This window comes from Meleagris gallopavo, chromosome Z, assembly GCF_000146605.3.
Source record: "Meleagris gallopavo isolate NT-WF06-2002-E0010 breed Aviagen turkey brand Nicholas breeding stock chromosome Z, Turkey_5.1, whole genome shotgun sequence".
Classification (NCBI taxonomy): domain Eukaryota; kingdom Metazoa; phylum Chordata; class Aves; order Galliformes; family Phasianidae; genus Meleagris; species Meleagris gallopavo.
Window position 1 is genome coordinate 25,892,868 of NC_015041.2, and position 13,606 is coordinate 25,906,473.

General features: G+C 35.4%; 1 protein-coding gene across 1 annotated transcript in view; it reads left to right on the forward strand.

The window, feature by feature from the left end:
- Positions 1 to 242: 242 nt before the first annotated feature.
- The window catches only part of RIC1 (RIC1 homolog, RAB6A GEF complex partner 1), a gene marked incomplete at its 5' end in the record, with an annotated part of 38,471 nt that continues 25,107 nt past the window's right edge, over positions 243 to 13,606 (forward strand). The window contains 2 exons of the mRNA XM_019610204.2: positions 243 to 371; positions 4,082 to 4,158. Coding sequence (XP_019465749.1) covers positions 243 to 371; positions 4,082 to 4,158 — 206 coding nt within the window. The remainder of the gene's footprint in view (positions 372 to 4,081; positions 4,159 to 13,606) is intronic.

The following is a 13,606-nucleotide window of genomic DNA, read 5'->3' on the forward strand; positions in this document are numbered from 1 at the left end:
ATTGGTCCTTAAACGAATATACTGATCCCTAAACAAGTCAACCTATATCACTGTCTTTTATTTGAAAGTGACATGAGGAACATCAATGTGGCAGGGCTTCAGTTTAAGTTATTTTTAAAAGCACCATTGTATCGTGCATTGTCAAATACTCAATTTTTAATTTTTCTTCTTGAGAGAAACATGTTGTAAGGAAAGGAAATTTTTTAATTCCCATTTCTTCTAGACAAATGATGTAATTATTGTGTTCCTTTTTTTCCCTTCAGCCCAGCGTATTAATTGTGAGCTACAAGGAACTATCAAAAGCAGCTTCTCAGTTTGGACCTTATAAGCAAGCAGAATGGCGGCCTGATGGCACCATGATAGCTGTTTCAGTAAGTATTCTTATTGTGGTTAAATTATTGTAAGAAGAGTTTTGTATTACCTGTTTCCTTGCAGAAATCTGGAATCTATACATACACTTAACTAATTATTTGTCTTACGTGAGTAATAAGGGATAGTAGTAACAAGGAATACTAGAAACTTTCTTTAGTAATTCTAGTGTTTTTTTCCTGAAGAACAAGTTGTAGTTCTTTATTAAAATGTTTAGATGTGTTTGCTAGAGGTTGTGCAGCACCTCAATATTTTTGTGATCTGAAGAATAAAGATGTGAATGAAGGAAATAATTAAGGAGTTAGGCAACATAAGCATGTTTAGCTTGATAAATAGTACTTATGGATTTTTCAGAAAGGTGAATCTTAAATGGATGAAAAGTTGAACTCATGTTTTGCATGTGGGAAAAAATGTATTTAGTCACGTTTCATAACTAGTGCTATGCTACTGCAGTTCACTGCAGTGTTTGAGCTCCAATATTTAGAAGAAAGTTGGAGGTGTAAGACACAGTAACAGTAGACATTTCAAATGTCAGTATGTGATGCAGTAATAGAGTGATTCGGAATACAGTATGTGATTCTTGCAACTTTTGGCCAGGTCTTATATTACAAACTGGTCTTAAATTAATAGTATATTTTTTCATAGCTTTTAAAGTTGAGGTTGTTGAATTTCCTTGTGAAAAGCTGCAAAAGATTGAAGTCATTAAAATTACCCATCAGAAGCTGGGAATATGGAATCTCAAATTGTGTAGCAAGTACTGTCTTGTTTGGTATGGCGATTTCATCTCCAAATATAAACCATCTTCTGTACTTAAAGTGGTGCTTGTAGCATCTCTTAAACCAATCAGACATTCTGTCATAGTGGAAAATACTAGATGGTTGATGAAATTGTTCTTGCCTCTACTAAAATTCCTTAGATCCCATTTTTATATGTAGTACTGGGGCATTCTTTTCTTGATAAGTTAGCTTACAATGTTTAAACCATTTAAAAAGATCAGTTGAAATCAATGCAGTAATATATTACTCTAATATTTGTTTGTATCAGATTATATTTTCAGGGTATGAATGATCATATTTATCTATAGTAGCAAAAAGGAGACTTCTGTAAAATTTATCCTGAGTAAACTAATAATTCTTCAATTTTGTAACCAGAATATAATCACAAGTAAACTACTCAAGCATTTTCCAATGAAGTCAGGTAGAAATTCAGAAGAGATGTAGTTTGTTATATTGAGTTAATTTGTATGTTTTTTTCTATGGTGTCGAGATCTATTTGCTCAAGACCTTATGGTTCAGCAAATGTTGAGGCTATTTTTATTTTTTTCCATTTGGTTACTGGACTTTCAAGTTATTTTTTGCAGTTAAATGCATAGTGTTGTATTTTTGCGGATAATATCAGATGGTATATGCGCGTATTGCAAACTTAGGTTTCACAAAGTAAAATTTAAAATGGTCAAACAGGGAGGGGAAATCAATTTGTAGCATCTGCTGTGAGGTAATTATTGTTTGTACTGAAAGCAAATTTTGATCTGGCACATAAGGCTTTGTAGTATCTCTGGTAGGCAGTTAATGGTTTAATGGTAGGCAGTTAAACCAGCTTAAGCAGTTCTCACACTGTTATTGTTCTCTAGAAATTCTAGAATTTATATTACTAGTATCTTCCTGAGTTAAACTGCTGGTACATTTGTAAACTACATTTAATCCTGCTTTGGACTATCATAGTCCCCATCGCTGTTCATTGTTCATTTTTGGCAGAGTTTGTTCTTGCTTCTTTTTTTATCCCCCAATATTTTGCAGGTTCTTTTCTCATATTACTGTACTAATAATTTTTTTTTTTCCTAGTATTGCTGAGCTTAGATTAGTATGACAACTGAATTTAGCAAATAAATCAACTTGGATCAAGACAGTTCAATGCAGAGAAAGATATTGGCATTTTAGACTTTTGCCTGATTTGGGCAGTCTTCCAGTACAGGTTGTTTTTCAGGGTCTATTCCCAGAAGTAAAGCAGAACTTTATGAAACACTACAGCATATGAGAAAAAAATGTAGTGAAATCTCTTGTAAGGCATTGAATGTTTGTTTTGACTATCAGAGGTGAGAATGATTAGGGAATAGAAGACAGTGATGAAACTTCACTAAATTTTGTTGCAGCACAGGTGTTATAAAGCAATGTAGAAACAAATGTGATCAATTTCCAGCAAGTATCTGGTTGAATTTTCTACATTTCAGCCAGGTATTCACAGAATTTGAGGTTCTGTCTAGAAATGAACCTGTAACAATAGTAACTTGTGTTTTGAATGGGATTCATCTAGGCCCTTTGTACAGTATCAGTATAAAGATTACTTCACAGTATTGTTTTACTTTTCCTTCCAGTATAAGGTAACTTAGAGGTTAAATATTTAATGATGTAATGGAAAGAACCTGTAAAGATATTAAAAATGAGCATCTTTGGTGGATTTTTTTGTTGTTTTTTTTTTGTTTGTTGTTGTTGTTTTGTTTTGTTTTTGTTTTTTTTTCCTATATAATGCTGGAATGTATTACTGCTCACAGAAAATCTTCCAGTTATTTTTGGACCGTCTCAATATCAGCTTTATGGCTTCGACAGTTTTACATAGGAAAGGTATTTGCTTTGAATGGAAGAATTGTGCTTTTATTATGTCATTGGACTTTTTTGAAGCTGAAGCACAAATTCATTTCAGAAAATTTGATTTCTGTGAACTGATGAACGAAGCTAACAGGTGTTACTTTTTCCTTTGTTCACAGAAAAGGAAAACAACCTTGCAAAGCAACTTGAAACCATTTATTTTAGTGCTACTTAACTTCAGTAATGATGCTTTAGGTACATATTCAGCCTATATCGAAATGTTTGTATGAAAATACTCTTTAACTAAAGTTCATTTGCCAGTTTGCCTAAAGGTTAAGTTTGTGCTTTGAACAAATCATGTTTCTTAATTTTGAACAATAAACTTTTCTGATTATTTGTCCATCTTGCACTGGATTAGCTTCCACTCATGATTGCAACATCTGATAACTAAATGATTTGTGTTTGTTCTTTGAATAGTGTTGTAGTTTTAGATCAGTCTCCCAGAATAGCAAAATATAACTAGGTTTTGGATTATAGTAGAATTTTTTTCAGACACTTTCAGGAAGAGTTTAAAAATATATTGTGTTATCTAAAGATGGATCAATGAAGATTTTTTCAAAACTACCTAGATGACTAGTACTGAGAGGCAATGCCTGGCTTCTTTGGTGTCTGTATGTGTTGAAGCATCTGGAGGTCTTGCTTTGAAGGCCTGCTACATTTTACTAGCTGCTTTCTTTATTAATTCTCTGTGAAAGCACAGCTAATTCTCTCTTATTCAGTACTCAAGATGATGCTGTTAGAGATTCATTTATTTTGGGAATGAGGTGATTAAGTTCCACATACCTGTCTATTTTCATGTATTTAGATCTGTATGAATGTTACAAACTTCTGTGGGATGCCTACATCAGCAGCATATTTTCATGTTTTCTCCCAAATGAGTGATATGTTCAGTGGATTTTGAGAAGTGGATTTTACATAGAGTGAGTTTTGAAGCACTATTTTTTAGTATGTCTGAAAAGTGTGTAGGTGTGCTCACTCTGTATAAGACATAGAAGCAACAGGAATCTGTATAGATTTTACTCGTGCATCTAGATATCCAGATGTGCGTTTTATCAGTATTTCTCTTTCAGACTGCGAATGGATACATCTTATTTTTTGAAATCCCTCCGGCAAGAGACAAGTATCTTTATGAGCCAATGTATCCCAAGTAAGTATTGTAAACTTTCTTTGTGTCCTCACAGTGTAGGAAAATGTGACCAGACAAGTCCTGGGCAAATTAGATGATCAAACACATTTTTTTTCTTGTTTGTGTTTTGAACCTTGATGATTACGTAGAGTATCTTCCTTTAGATTTAGAGTCAGTTCAGAGAAGCTGATCTAATTGGCTTGCTGTACACTGGTAGGATTCCTGGCACTTACTGGCAATTCATGAAGTCTCAAAATTCTGAATAGCAGAGTCAATAAGATCTAATTTTGTAATTGATATAAGACAGTTCTTTTGGATTCCTGATCTTTCACAAGCTTTAATAGTTTCTTAGTAGTAGTTCAGTTAAATATATCATATTTTTTAGGAATTATTAGGGTTAAATATTTTATAAATTCCTCTCTTCTCTCCAACTTTACAATAATTGCGATATTTTTGAAACAAATTTCCTGTATCTTATACATAATATGGGCTGTTTTTGGTAAGGTACACAAATACTTTAGTTTTGTGTTATGTTGTCATTATCATCTTATTTCCCTTGTGAACTATATAATACATTTCCTTTGTTAAAATGTAATGTAATTGTACACGATACATTTGTGGTTAACCTTGTTGACTTCTGGTGTGATTTGACATGATTTGAAACTATGTAGGAGAGATTAAAACCTTAATGGTGTATTTGTGTATTTGCATGTTTACATAGGCAGACTGTGTAGTTGTTGATGTTTGTTCACGGAAATAATAAAATGGTCTTGGTTTATCATTGGCTAGAAATTATTTATATGGTGGTAAAGGGGCCATTTTCATATTCACAGAATAACTTAAAGTTGGTGGGTAGGTGTCATGGATTGAGGGCCTTTTTGTCTGTGATGGGGCTAGGTCCTCCCCACCTCTGCCCGTTCCACTGTGGGAAGCCATTGGAAAAGTGAGCAGTAGGAATTACTTGACTGAGATGAGGAGTAAACTATTTTACTAAAAATGGTAAAGGAATTTGATATAACACAATATAAAAAAATCAAGAGAAACAAATCACAGATGGGAAGAAGAGCTATCAGCAGGCCAAGGCTGAGTGCTGTCCACAGCTTCTGCCCAGGGGACAGCCTCTCCATGGCAGGACATGACAAAGCCCCTAGTGTCTGCAACCTATGAGGAGTATGAGAGGATGATGATGTCATATAAGAGGAAAACATAAGACATAACTGTTAAATAATGAACATTTAAAACTTCATTGTTTATGAAGGCTTGTTTTGTGCTTAAAAAAAAAAATCTCAATTACAAATTATGTTGGAAGAATTGACTCGGCAGCTAGTAGAAAATTTGAAATTGAATTAATTTTTGCTTCATTGTGTGAATAACTGTGTGTGTTACACCATTGTAATGCATCTTTTTCTTCTGAGATAGTCCTCAGAGCTATGGAATTAAATGGAATTTACCATTGCAACTTATTTGTCAGTTTTTCAGAAACTAATATGGACAAGTTATATTACAATGCTTGCTTTTTCTGAAATCTGAGTAGATCAAATTTACAAACTGACTTTTTGCATCTGATGTGCTGTCATCAGAAAAAAAGGAGAGGGGAAAAGTTAGAGAAGCCTAATCTGGTAAAGAAACTGTTAAAATAAATAATGGAATTAGTATGTCTATTTCTGCACACAATGCAAACAAAGTAAATGATAACTGATAGCATACTGTTCTTCAACTGGGCATATATTTTTAACTGGTAAAATCTGAAACTGTATGGAAATATGTATAAATTATGCAGTAAGAATGAAATAAATTTTGGAACTTTATATGTGCTCTGTTAAGGAGGGATTTGAAAATAGCTATCAAGCTATATCAGACTAATTTTCGTATATTAATATTGGAAAGTGACTTGTCAACCTAAAAGTGCATGTTTTTTGAGAAAGTATTTGTTAGCTGAGTTGTCTCTTGAATGGTGAAGACTTCAGGGTTTATTTATCAAGCCAAAAGGATAATACAATGCTTTTTCTGTGGATGAAAAAGACAAGGTGCTTGTCCAAACAGTGTTTTTATTGGGTTGTTCACAATCTCCTAAATCTAATGCATGGACTTAACTTAAGAAGATCTCACTGAACTTACTGGGATTACTAGTCTATCTATATTTAGATCTCAGTTCTGAAAACCTTCTTAAAATTACTATATTTCTTGTTATATTAGATCAAAAGAGAGCCAGTAGCGTTTGTGTGTAAATAATGTATGCTGGGACTAACTGTGGATTGTTCTATGAGCTATTATGAACTTCTTTTCCTGTGCAGGTGCAGTGCTTTGTCAGTAGATAGTTTCGTTAATTCTGCTTTATAGTTTCTCCTGTGTTGATCAGATATTAAACAAATAAAAAAACAATCCATCTCCCAAACCAAACACAAGCCAAAATTAACCAGCAGACAAACTGAACAAAAAAACTAAGAACTGAAACTTTAACTTTTTGGGGGGATGGTTTTGTTTGCCGAAGATGAAACTATTTCACTGAAATACTTGTGTTTTATTTCTGCAGGACTGAATAGTTTAGCAAATCTATTCTGTTAACTATGAAGCAATTAAAAAATCATTGTAAGGACTCATGTATTTTTTGCATTGTGCCTGAAAGGGATCATCTTACTATTTTTTCCCACTGTAGCAGTGTGTTCTTAACTCCTTTTTTGTGTGCTGGCAGTAGTGATTGCACAGCCGTGTTTTAAGGCAAGCTAGGTTGCTGACCTGATAGGGAAACTAAACCTACCTCTTTCCCTTCATTAACTCCTTGCCCACCTTCTCTGAGATTCTAGTAGCTTAGCTTGTGAGCCCTCATATGTTGTAACAGAAGGGCTGGTGCTAGGAAGTGGTGACCTTAAAGTAGCTCTGAATGCAAGGACTGGTTGTTAGAACTTTCTGTTCATTAGCAGGATTGTGAAGTTCAGGAGCATGGAACGACTGGCCAGTGATACTTGTACGGTGATTCTCTTCAGTTCACGATAAAGCGATTGCTTGTGATATTTTAACACTCATGCAAACATTAATTCTGACTTGTCCAGCTCTGACTTATGTAGTTACTTATCTATGTTACCTGTGAGTGGAAGTGTGTGAGCTTTGCAGAATGTTAAGAAGATTGAAAACTGTCCTTTTATTTAAATAGAATAGGACAGGGTCTCATTAGCTGCTGGAAACAAAAATGAAAGGAAAACAGGTCAATTGTAGGTTTACACACTCTACATATCCAAGGTAAAGTTTTCTTTCCTCTCTACCATTCTTCTCTTTGGCCACCTCCATGGCATACCAGGAAGTTAACAGATTTTGTAGAATATTATCAGCTAATAGACACACTAGATCCTAATGTGTTCTTTGAAGCTTGGACTTGGTCTTATTCTTAGAATTCGGAATAAGGGTCTGCTTAGTGTTTGTGATCTTGGCAAATGTACCTTCTGTAAGCAGAATGAGGCCAGTCTTCCAGTATCCTTTCTTTAAATACCCAGTTCTAGCTGAGTCATAAATGGTATGCATCTTGACAAAAAAGATAAAATAAAAGGAAAACTTTCTTAATATAACTTCAGCTTCAAAAGAGTTCTTAAGCAATGCAGGTAAACATAATGAGATCATGGTGCACTGAGAGTACACACCAGAAACTTGAATCTGTGATTATATTTCCTCCTATAAAGATGAAAAAGCCTAATAAATATAGTGTTTAAGTTCTCCCGTCACCTTAGCTCTCATTTAAATACAGTGTTAATGTTTTACTGTCAGTAAATAAAAAGTGTCAGAAAAGCAGATTAGAAGATCTTGGCATCAGAGTTTCTTTTACATTCCTCTGCTTTAGGCAATTGGTAGATGCAGTGAAGTTATAGCTGTATAAGGCATTACTATTTTTGAAAAAAATACTTGTTTCAAAACTAGTTTCAAACTATAGAGTTTGGTTGATAATTGAAATGCCTTAAATAATTGTTTTGCCTCTATTTAAAGAAATGGACCAAAAAAGCTGCTGAAAATAAAACCTATTGCTTTTTTATCTTTCACATGAAATTCTTCTTATATATGATGGAGCAAGATGATCCTGAAGTGCTTATACATTTGTACTCTTAGTAGAACTGTTCCAAGAAAACGCAACCAGACAAATAAACAAAAATAAACAAGCGAAAAAACATCTGCATAGATGTGAGTGCATGGGAAGAGAGGGAAACACTTTAGCTGCTTGTACTTCAATATGCATTGCAATATACTGTTTTAAATTCTAGTTTGTTATGCTTTTTGAGGCTTATTTGGTTTCAGATTTACTGGAGTAGATATGGTGAGGGTTTAGAAACTGTTCAGCATTATGCATGTTTTATATGCAAGCCAAAATTAGTTTAAAGTGTAAAATTAATGCAAGTGTAACAGCAGCATTCTGTTCTGAATTCTGATTTTTTTCCAAAGGAAAAAGAAAGGTTTTTATACTTTATCTGGAGTCCCTCAATAGTGCTGTTCGTTTGTTATTTTTTGTTTTATTGTATGCCTCTCTTAATATTTTAGGAATGTTATGAGATGAAATTGTTCCAAAGAAGAAATATTTTTGTCTCTGTTAACACTTTGCTGGAGCTTCCTAGTTTGTGGAATAAATGCTGAGTCCTACTTAATCCATTTGACTAAAAACACATTTGAAAAAAAAAGGTAAAATAGACTGCCTCAGACTATTTTACTGTTCCAGCTCTTAAAAACCTCTCTCCAGTTCATAGCAGGCTTGGAAGAAGATCAGTGTTGGCCATTAGCCCACATTCTGTGATACTTCCCAGAAGTGAACACAAGTAGAAAGTCCTGCTTCAGTTAGTTCAGTCTGATTTTATCACCATATTACTAAAATTGCTACAAAATAAAACAAAAGAATGTGTGATAATAGGATGGCAAAATATGATTAATCTCTGCATGTGGTCTGCTTAAAAGTAGTAGTGCACATAAGTGTCACATAAGTGACAATATTTTTGGAGGAATTTCCAAACAAATTTGTACAGATATTGTACAGATTGTTTCACAGGGATGAGACGTGCAACACCACTACAGTAGAGACTTTTCTCTACTGAATTGTTAATTTTTCAGTTCAGAATTTCATCAAAAATAGTGATGTTAAGACTTGAAAAGACATTGTGTGGTGATTTAACGCTGACGATATTTTCATCTCGTATTTCTTCGTATCCTCAAGTGGAGCCTGCATGGGAGTTAAGGGCCATAAATTTAGAATCAGGCCTGAATGTCATGTTCTAACCAGCACGAACGCATTAACAAACTGATGCTTATATTCCAGTTCATATTACTGTATTAATGCTTACATATCTGGTTAGAGTATTTGTGCCCTACTATTTTTGATAGTTTTCAGAACTTTTTCCTTTCCTTTAGCAAGACTGTTTATAGGTGCCATAAATTACCTCACCAGTTGTGATTTTTTTTTCCCTGATTCAGTACACTGAAGATTAGTGTGCAGAAATGTTTTGAACTTTAAACTCTGCAGGGTTAATTGATGAGGTATGCAGTTAATTAACTTAATAATTGTTCCTGGGAATTAAACTTGCACTAAATTTTGTGAGTGATTTTTTTCCTTGTTAAAACAACAAAGTTGGTTTTGGCATTGATTGGACAATGTATATTTAAAACTAGATTAGTTGTAAAATTTTATTAAACATTGTGGTATTTGCTAGCCCAGGACGTGGTTCAGAAGCAACTAAGAAATCTTTGAAACTGAAATAACTTGTGACGCCACTTCACTTTCAAAAGTAATAAGTTGATTAGTGTGTCAGTTAGAATCACAGAATGGCTTGGGTTGGAGGGGACTTGAAGGATCATCAAGTTCCAACTCCCCTGCCACAGGGAGGGTTGCCAGTCAGTAGATCAAATACTAAGATCATATTGCCCATAGCCTTGTCCAGCCTGGCCTTAAGCACCTCCAGTGATGGGGCATCCACAGTCTCTCTGGTCAGCCTGTTCCAGCACCTCACCACTCTCTCAGTAAAAAACTTCCATCTGACATCTAATCTATATCTTCCATCCTTTAGTTTAAAACCATTTCCCCTTGTTCTGTCGCTAACTAACATGTAAAAAGTTGATTTTAGTCATATTTATAAACTTCCTTTAAATACTGGAAGGCCACAATGAGGTCTCTCCAGAGCCTTCTCTTTTCTAGTTTGAACAGGCCTGGTTTCTTCAGCCCATCTTAACAGGAGAACTGTTCCAGCCCTTCGATCATCTTCATGGGCCTCCTTCGAACCCACACAAACAGCTCCAATTCTTTCTTATGCTGAGATCCTCATGCCTGGATGCAGTACTCCAGATGTAGCCTTATGAGGGCAAGATAGAAGGGAACAATCACTTCCCTTGCTGTGCTAGCAACCCCTCTTCTGTTGGAGCCCAGGATATCGTTGGCCTTCCAGGCTGCAAGCACACTCTCCTGGCTCATTTTAAGTTTTTCATCATCCAGAACCCCTAAGTCCTTCTCCACGGGGCTGCTCCCAACGATTTCTTCTCCCAGTTTGTATACATATCTGGATTACTTTGACTCAAGTGCAAAACCTTGCATTTTTCTATGTTGAACCTCATTAAGTTCATAAGGCCCACCTTTTCAGTTTATCAGGGGTTCCTCTGGATGGCATTCCTTCCTTCTGCTGTATCAATCGCACTGCGGTACTTCTCAAACCACAGAAACCTATTATTCACTCTGATAGAAAAGACTGTATGGAGAATTACTTTTTTTTAAATCCTTCCTCATTCTTCATAATTATTTCCATTTGCTCTCTTTAAATCATTTATTGTCTGGCTTTTTCTTTCTGCATGTATATAGATGTGGACTAAGCCAGACATTTTATATGCTGATGGCTGGCTGCAGTATCTGGTGGAGATAAAGAAGTTTAGAGGTCAGAAAATTAAGATTACGTGGAAATCAAAGCTCATAGTGCAATTTTGTTTTACTTATTTCAGAACTGATCATAAAAGCATAGTAGACAGTGGCTTGTTATTAAAGAGTTGCATTTAAAGATGATGATGGTGGTATAAATTCATCTGCAAATGTTGATTGTTTTGTTCTGTTTTTCCCTAGGACTGCTAATTGCTTTCATTAGTGGAAACATAAAAATAAATAAATAAAACAAAAATTCAAAGCATACTACTGAAGGAACCGCTTTAGCAGCAACTATGGAGAAGTTCATAGTCCAAAATATGTATAAAAATATTTTACTTCCTGTGTTTCAGTTATTTGTTCTAAACATATTTCCTAATGAACCACTCTAGAGTTTTGAATGTGTTTTTCAGAAGTGTCTCCACTGCTTCCCAAGCAGCTGTGAGTTGTGGGAACTGATGATACTGTTGGGTTGGATGGTTTGTTTTTGTTTGTTTTGTTTTGCTTTTTAGTCCCTTTTTCCATTTTATCAGTGTTGGATCTTCCATCTTTTATTTTCAACATAGCTTTCTAATAGATTTAAAGTATTACTTAGAGAGCCAGTTCCCTCTGCAAGATCAAATAAATACAACAGAATGTGACTTCACAATAAGAATTTTTGCAGTTCACTTACATACACGCTTCTCTTTAATTTGGGGAAAGTCAGGTTAGAAATCTACATCAGGAGGTTAATGTGGGAAAAGCTTAGTGAATGAGTTTTGGAAAAGGAGAAATTACCATATTTACCATATTTATATACCGTTATTTTAAAAGTTATTCATGAGATTTAGTTGTTTAGATCTTCAACATCTTACAGAGTCTTTGTTTAAACATATAATGCTAGTTTTCTGTGAAAAAGCATCTAGAATATAATGTAAAATATGGAACAGGGAATGAATATGGTCATTAAAAAAAAAAAAACATCTTCATCTTCAAGATCTGAAACATCACTAAAAGACTTTTATTCTACCTTCAAAAATATAAATAACGTAGTACTCTGCACATTCCATGTCACTGCATTTGGGAACTGCTGCTTCAGTACAAGCTAGGGAATGTAAGGATATGGCACAGCTCTGCTGGAAAGGACTTAGAAGTACTGGTGGATGGGCAGCTGGACATGAGCCAGTAGTGTGCACTCCCGGCCCAAAGAGCTAACCATATCCTGAGCTGCATCAAAAGAAGCATGGCCAGCAGTGTGAGGGAGGTGATCCTGCCCCTCTACTCTGCGCTGGTGAGGCCTCACCTAGAGTATTGTGTCTAGATGTGGAGTTCTCAGTACAGGAGAGACATGCACCTGTTGGAGCCTGTCCAGAGGAGAGCCACATAAATTATCCAAGAGATAAAACACGGTCCTTGTGAGGACAGGCTGAGAGATTTAGACTGTTCAATCTGGAGAAGAGAAGGCTCTGGGGAGACTTGATAGTGGTCTTCCAATGTCTAGAGGGGCTCTATAAGAAAGACGGGGACAGACTCTTTAGCTGGGTCTGTTGTGATAAGACAAGGGGAAATGGTTCCAAGCAAAAAGAGGGAGAAATTAAATTGGATATGAGAAAGCTTTTTACAGTGAAGTTGGTGAGGCTCTGGAACATGCTGGTCAGAGAGTTGGTGGATGTCCCATCCCTGGAGGCATTCACATGCAGGCTGTGTGGGACTCTGCACAGTGTGGTGCAGCTGTAGGTGTCTGCTCATTGCAGAAGAATTAGACTAGATGACCCTTAAGGGTACCTTCCAGCTCAAATGATTCTATATCTGGGTTTTTCTTGGATCACTAATGAAGTGGGAGGTTTTTCCTCATTCTGAGTACTAAGAGACTTATTCAGAGGTTTAGTTATGTTAACAGATATGGCCAATTTCTTTAAAATTAGTGAATTGAGGCCTAATGAGGCAAAAACATGCTTTGATACTTCATCTACATACAGGATTTAAGACTGACCTCTGAAAAATATACTAAAGATTTTCCACTGTTTCACTTGCAGTTTGCTTAGTTTTTTACTTACAGTTTCTTCTCTACTGTTTCAGGCGCAGGTTCTTTATCTTCATGGAGGTGATTTTGGTTGCCTCCTTACTGAAGTTAGAATAGAGGTGAAATATGTGTAGCTAGTTGGTTACTGGAATGTCCATTCCTCTGGATTCTTGCACAGCAGAGAGTTACTTAGAATTTGGATACAACAGTAGCAGATGCTGATGTGGCAATGCAGGCCAAACATTCTTTCCTGCTTCTGTCAGCAGAGCAAATTCTTTGTTTAAAGGTCAAAGTAGCCCAGCTAGTAAGGCTGACTCATGCAGATGTGGACTGTATAAACACAGTGTACCGTGTTCTCCCTGCACCCATGGTAGGGCTTTACCTTGAATTGTTAGTCACAGGCAATAAATTAAAATATTGAAGTTTTTGAGTTTCAATCAGGATGATAGTGACTCTCTGGAAGATGTACTCTGCAGTTTGAAACAAATATGCTAATAAAAAATATAATAAAACTGAAATCTGAAATACTTTTACAAACTATTTTAATCAGAGGAGTTTAAAGAAAAACGAAGCCTGTCCTAATGAAATATTATCTTCCTGCA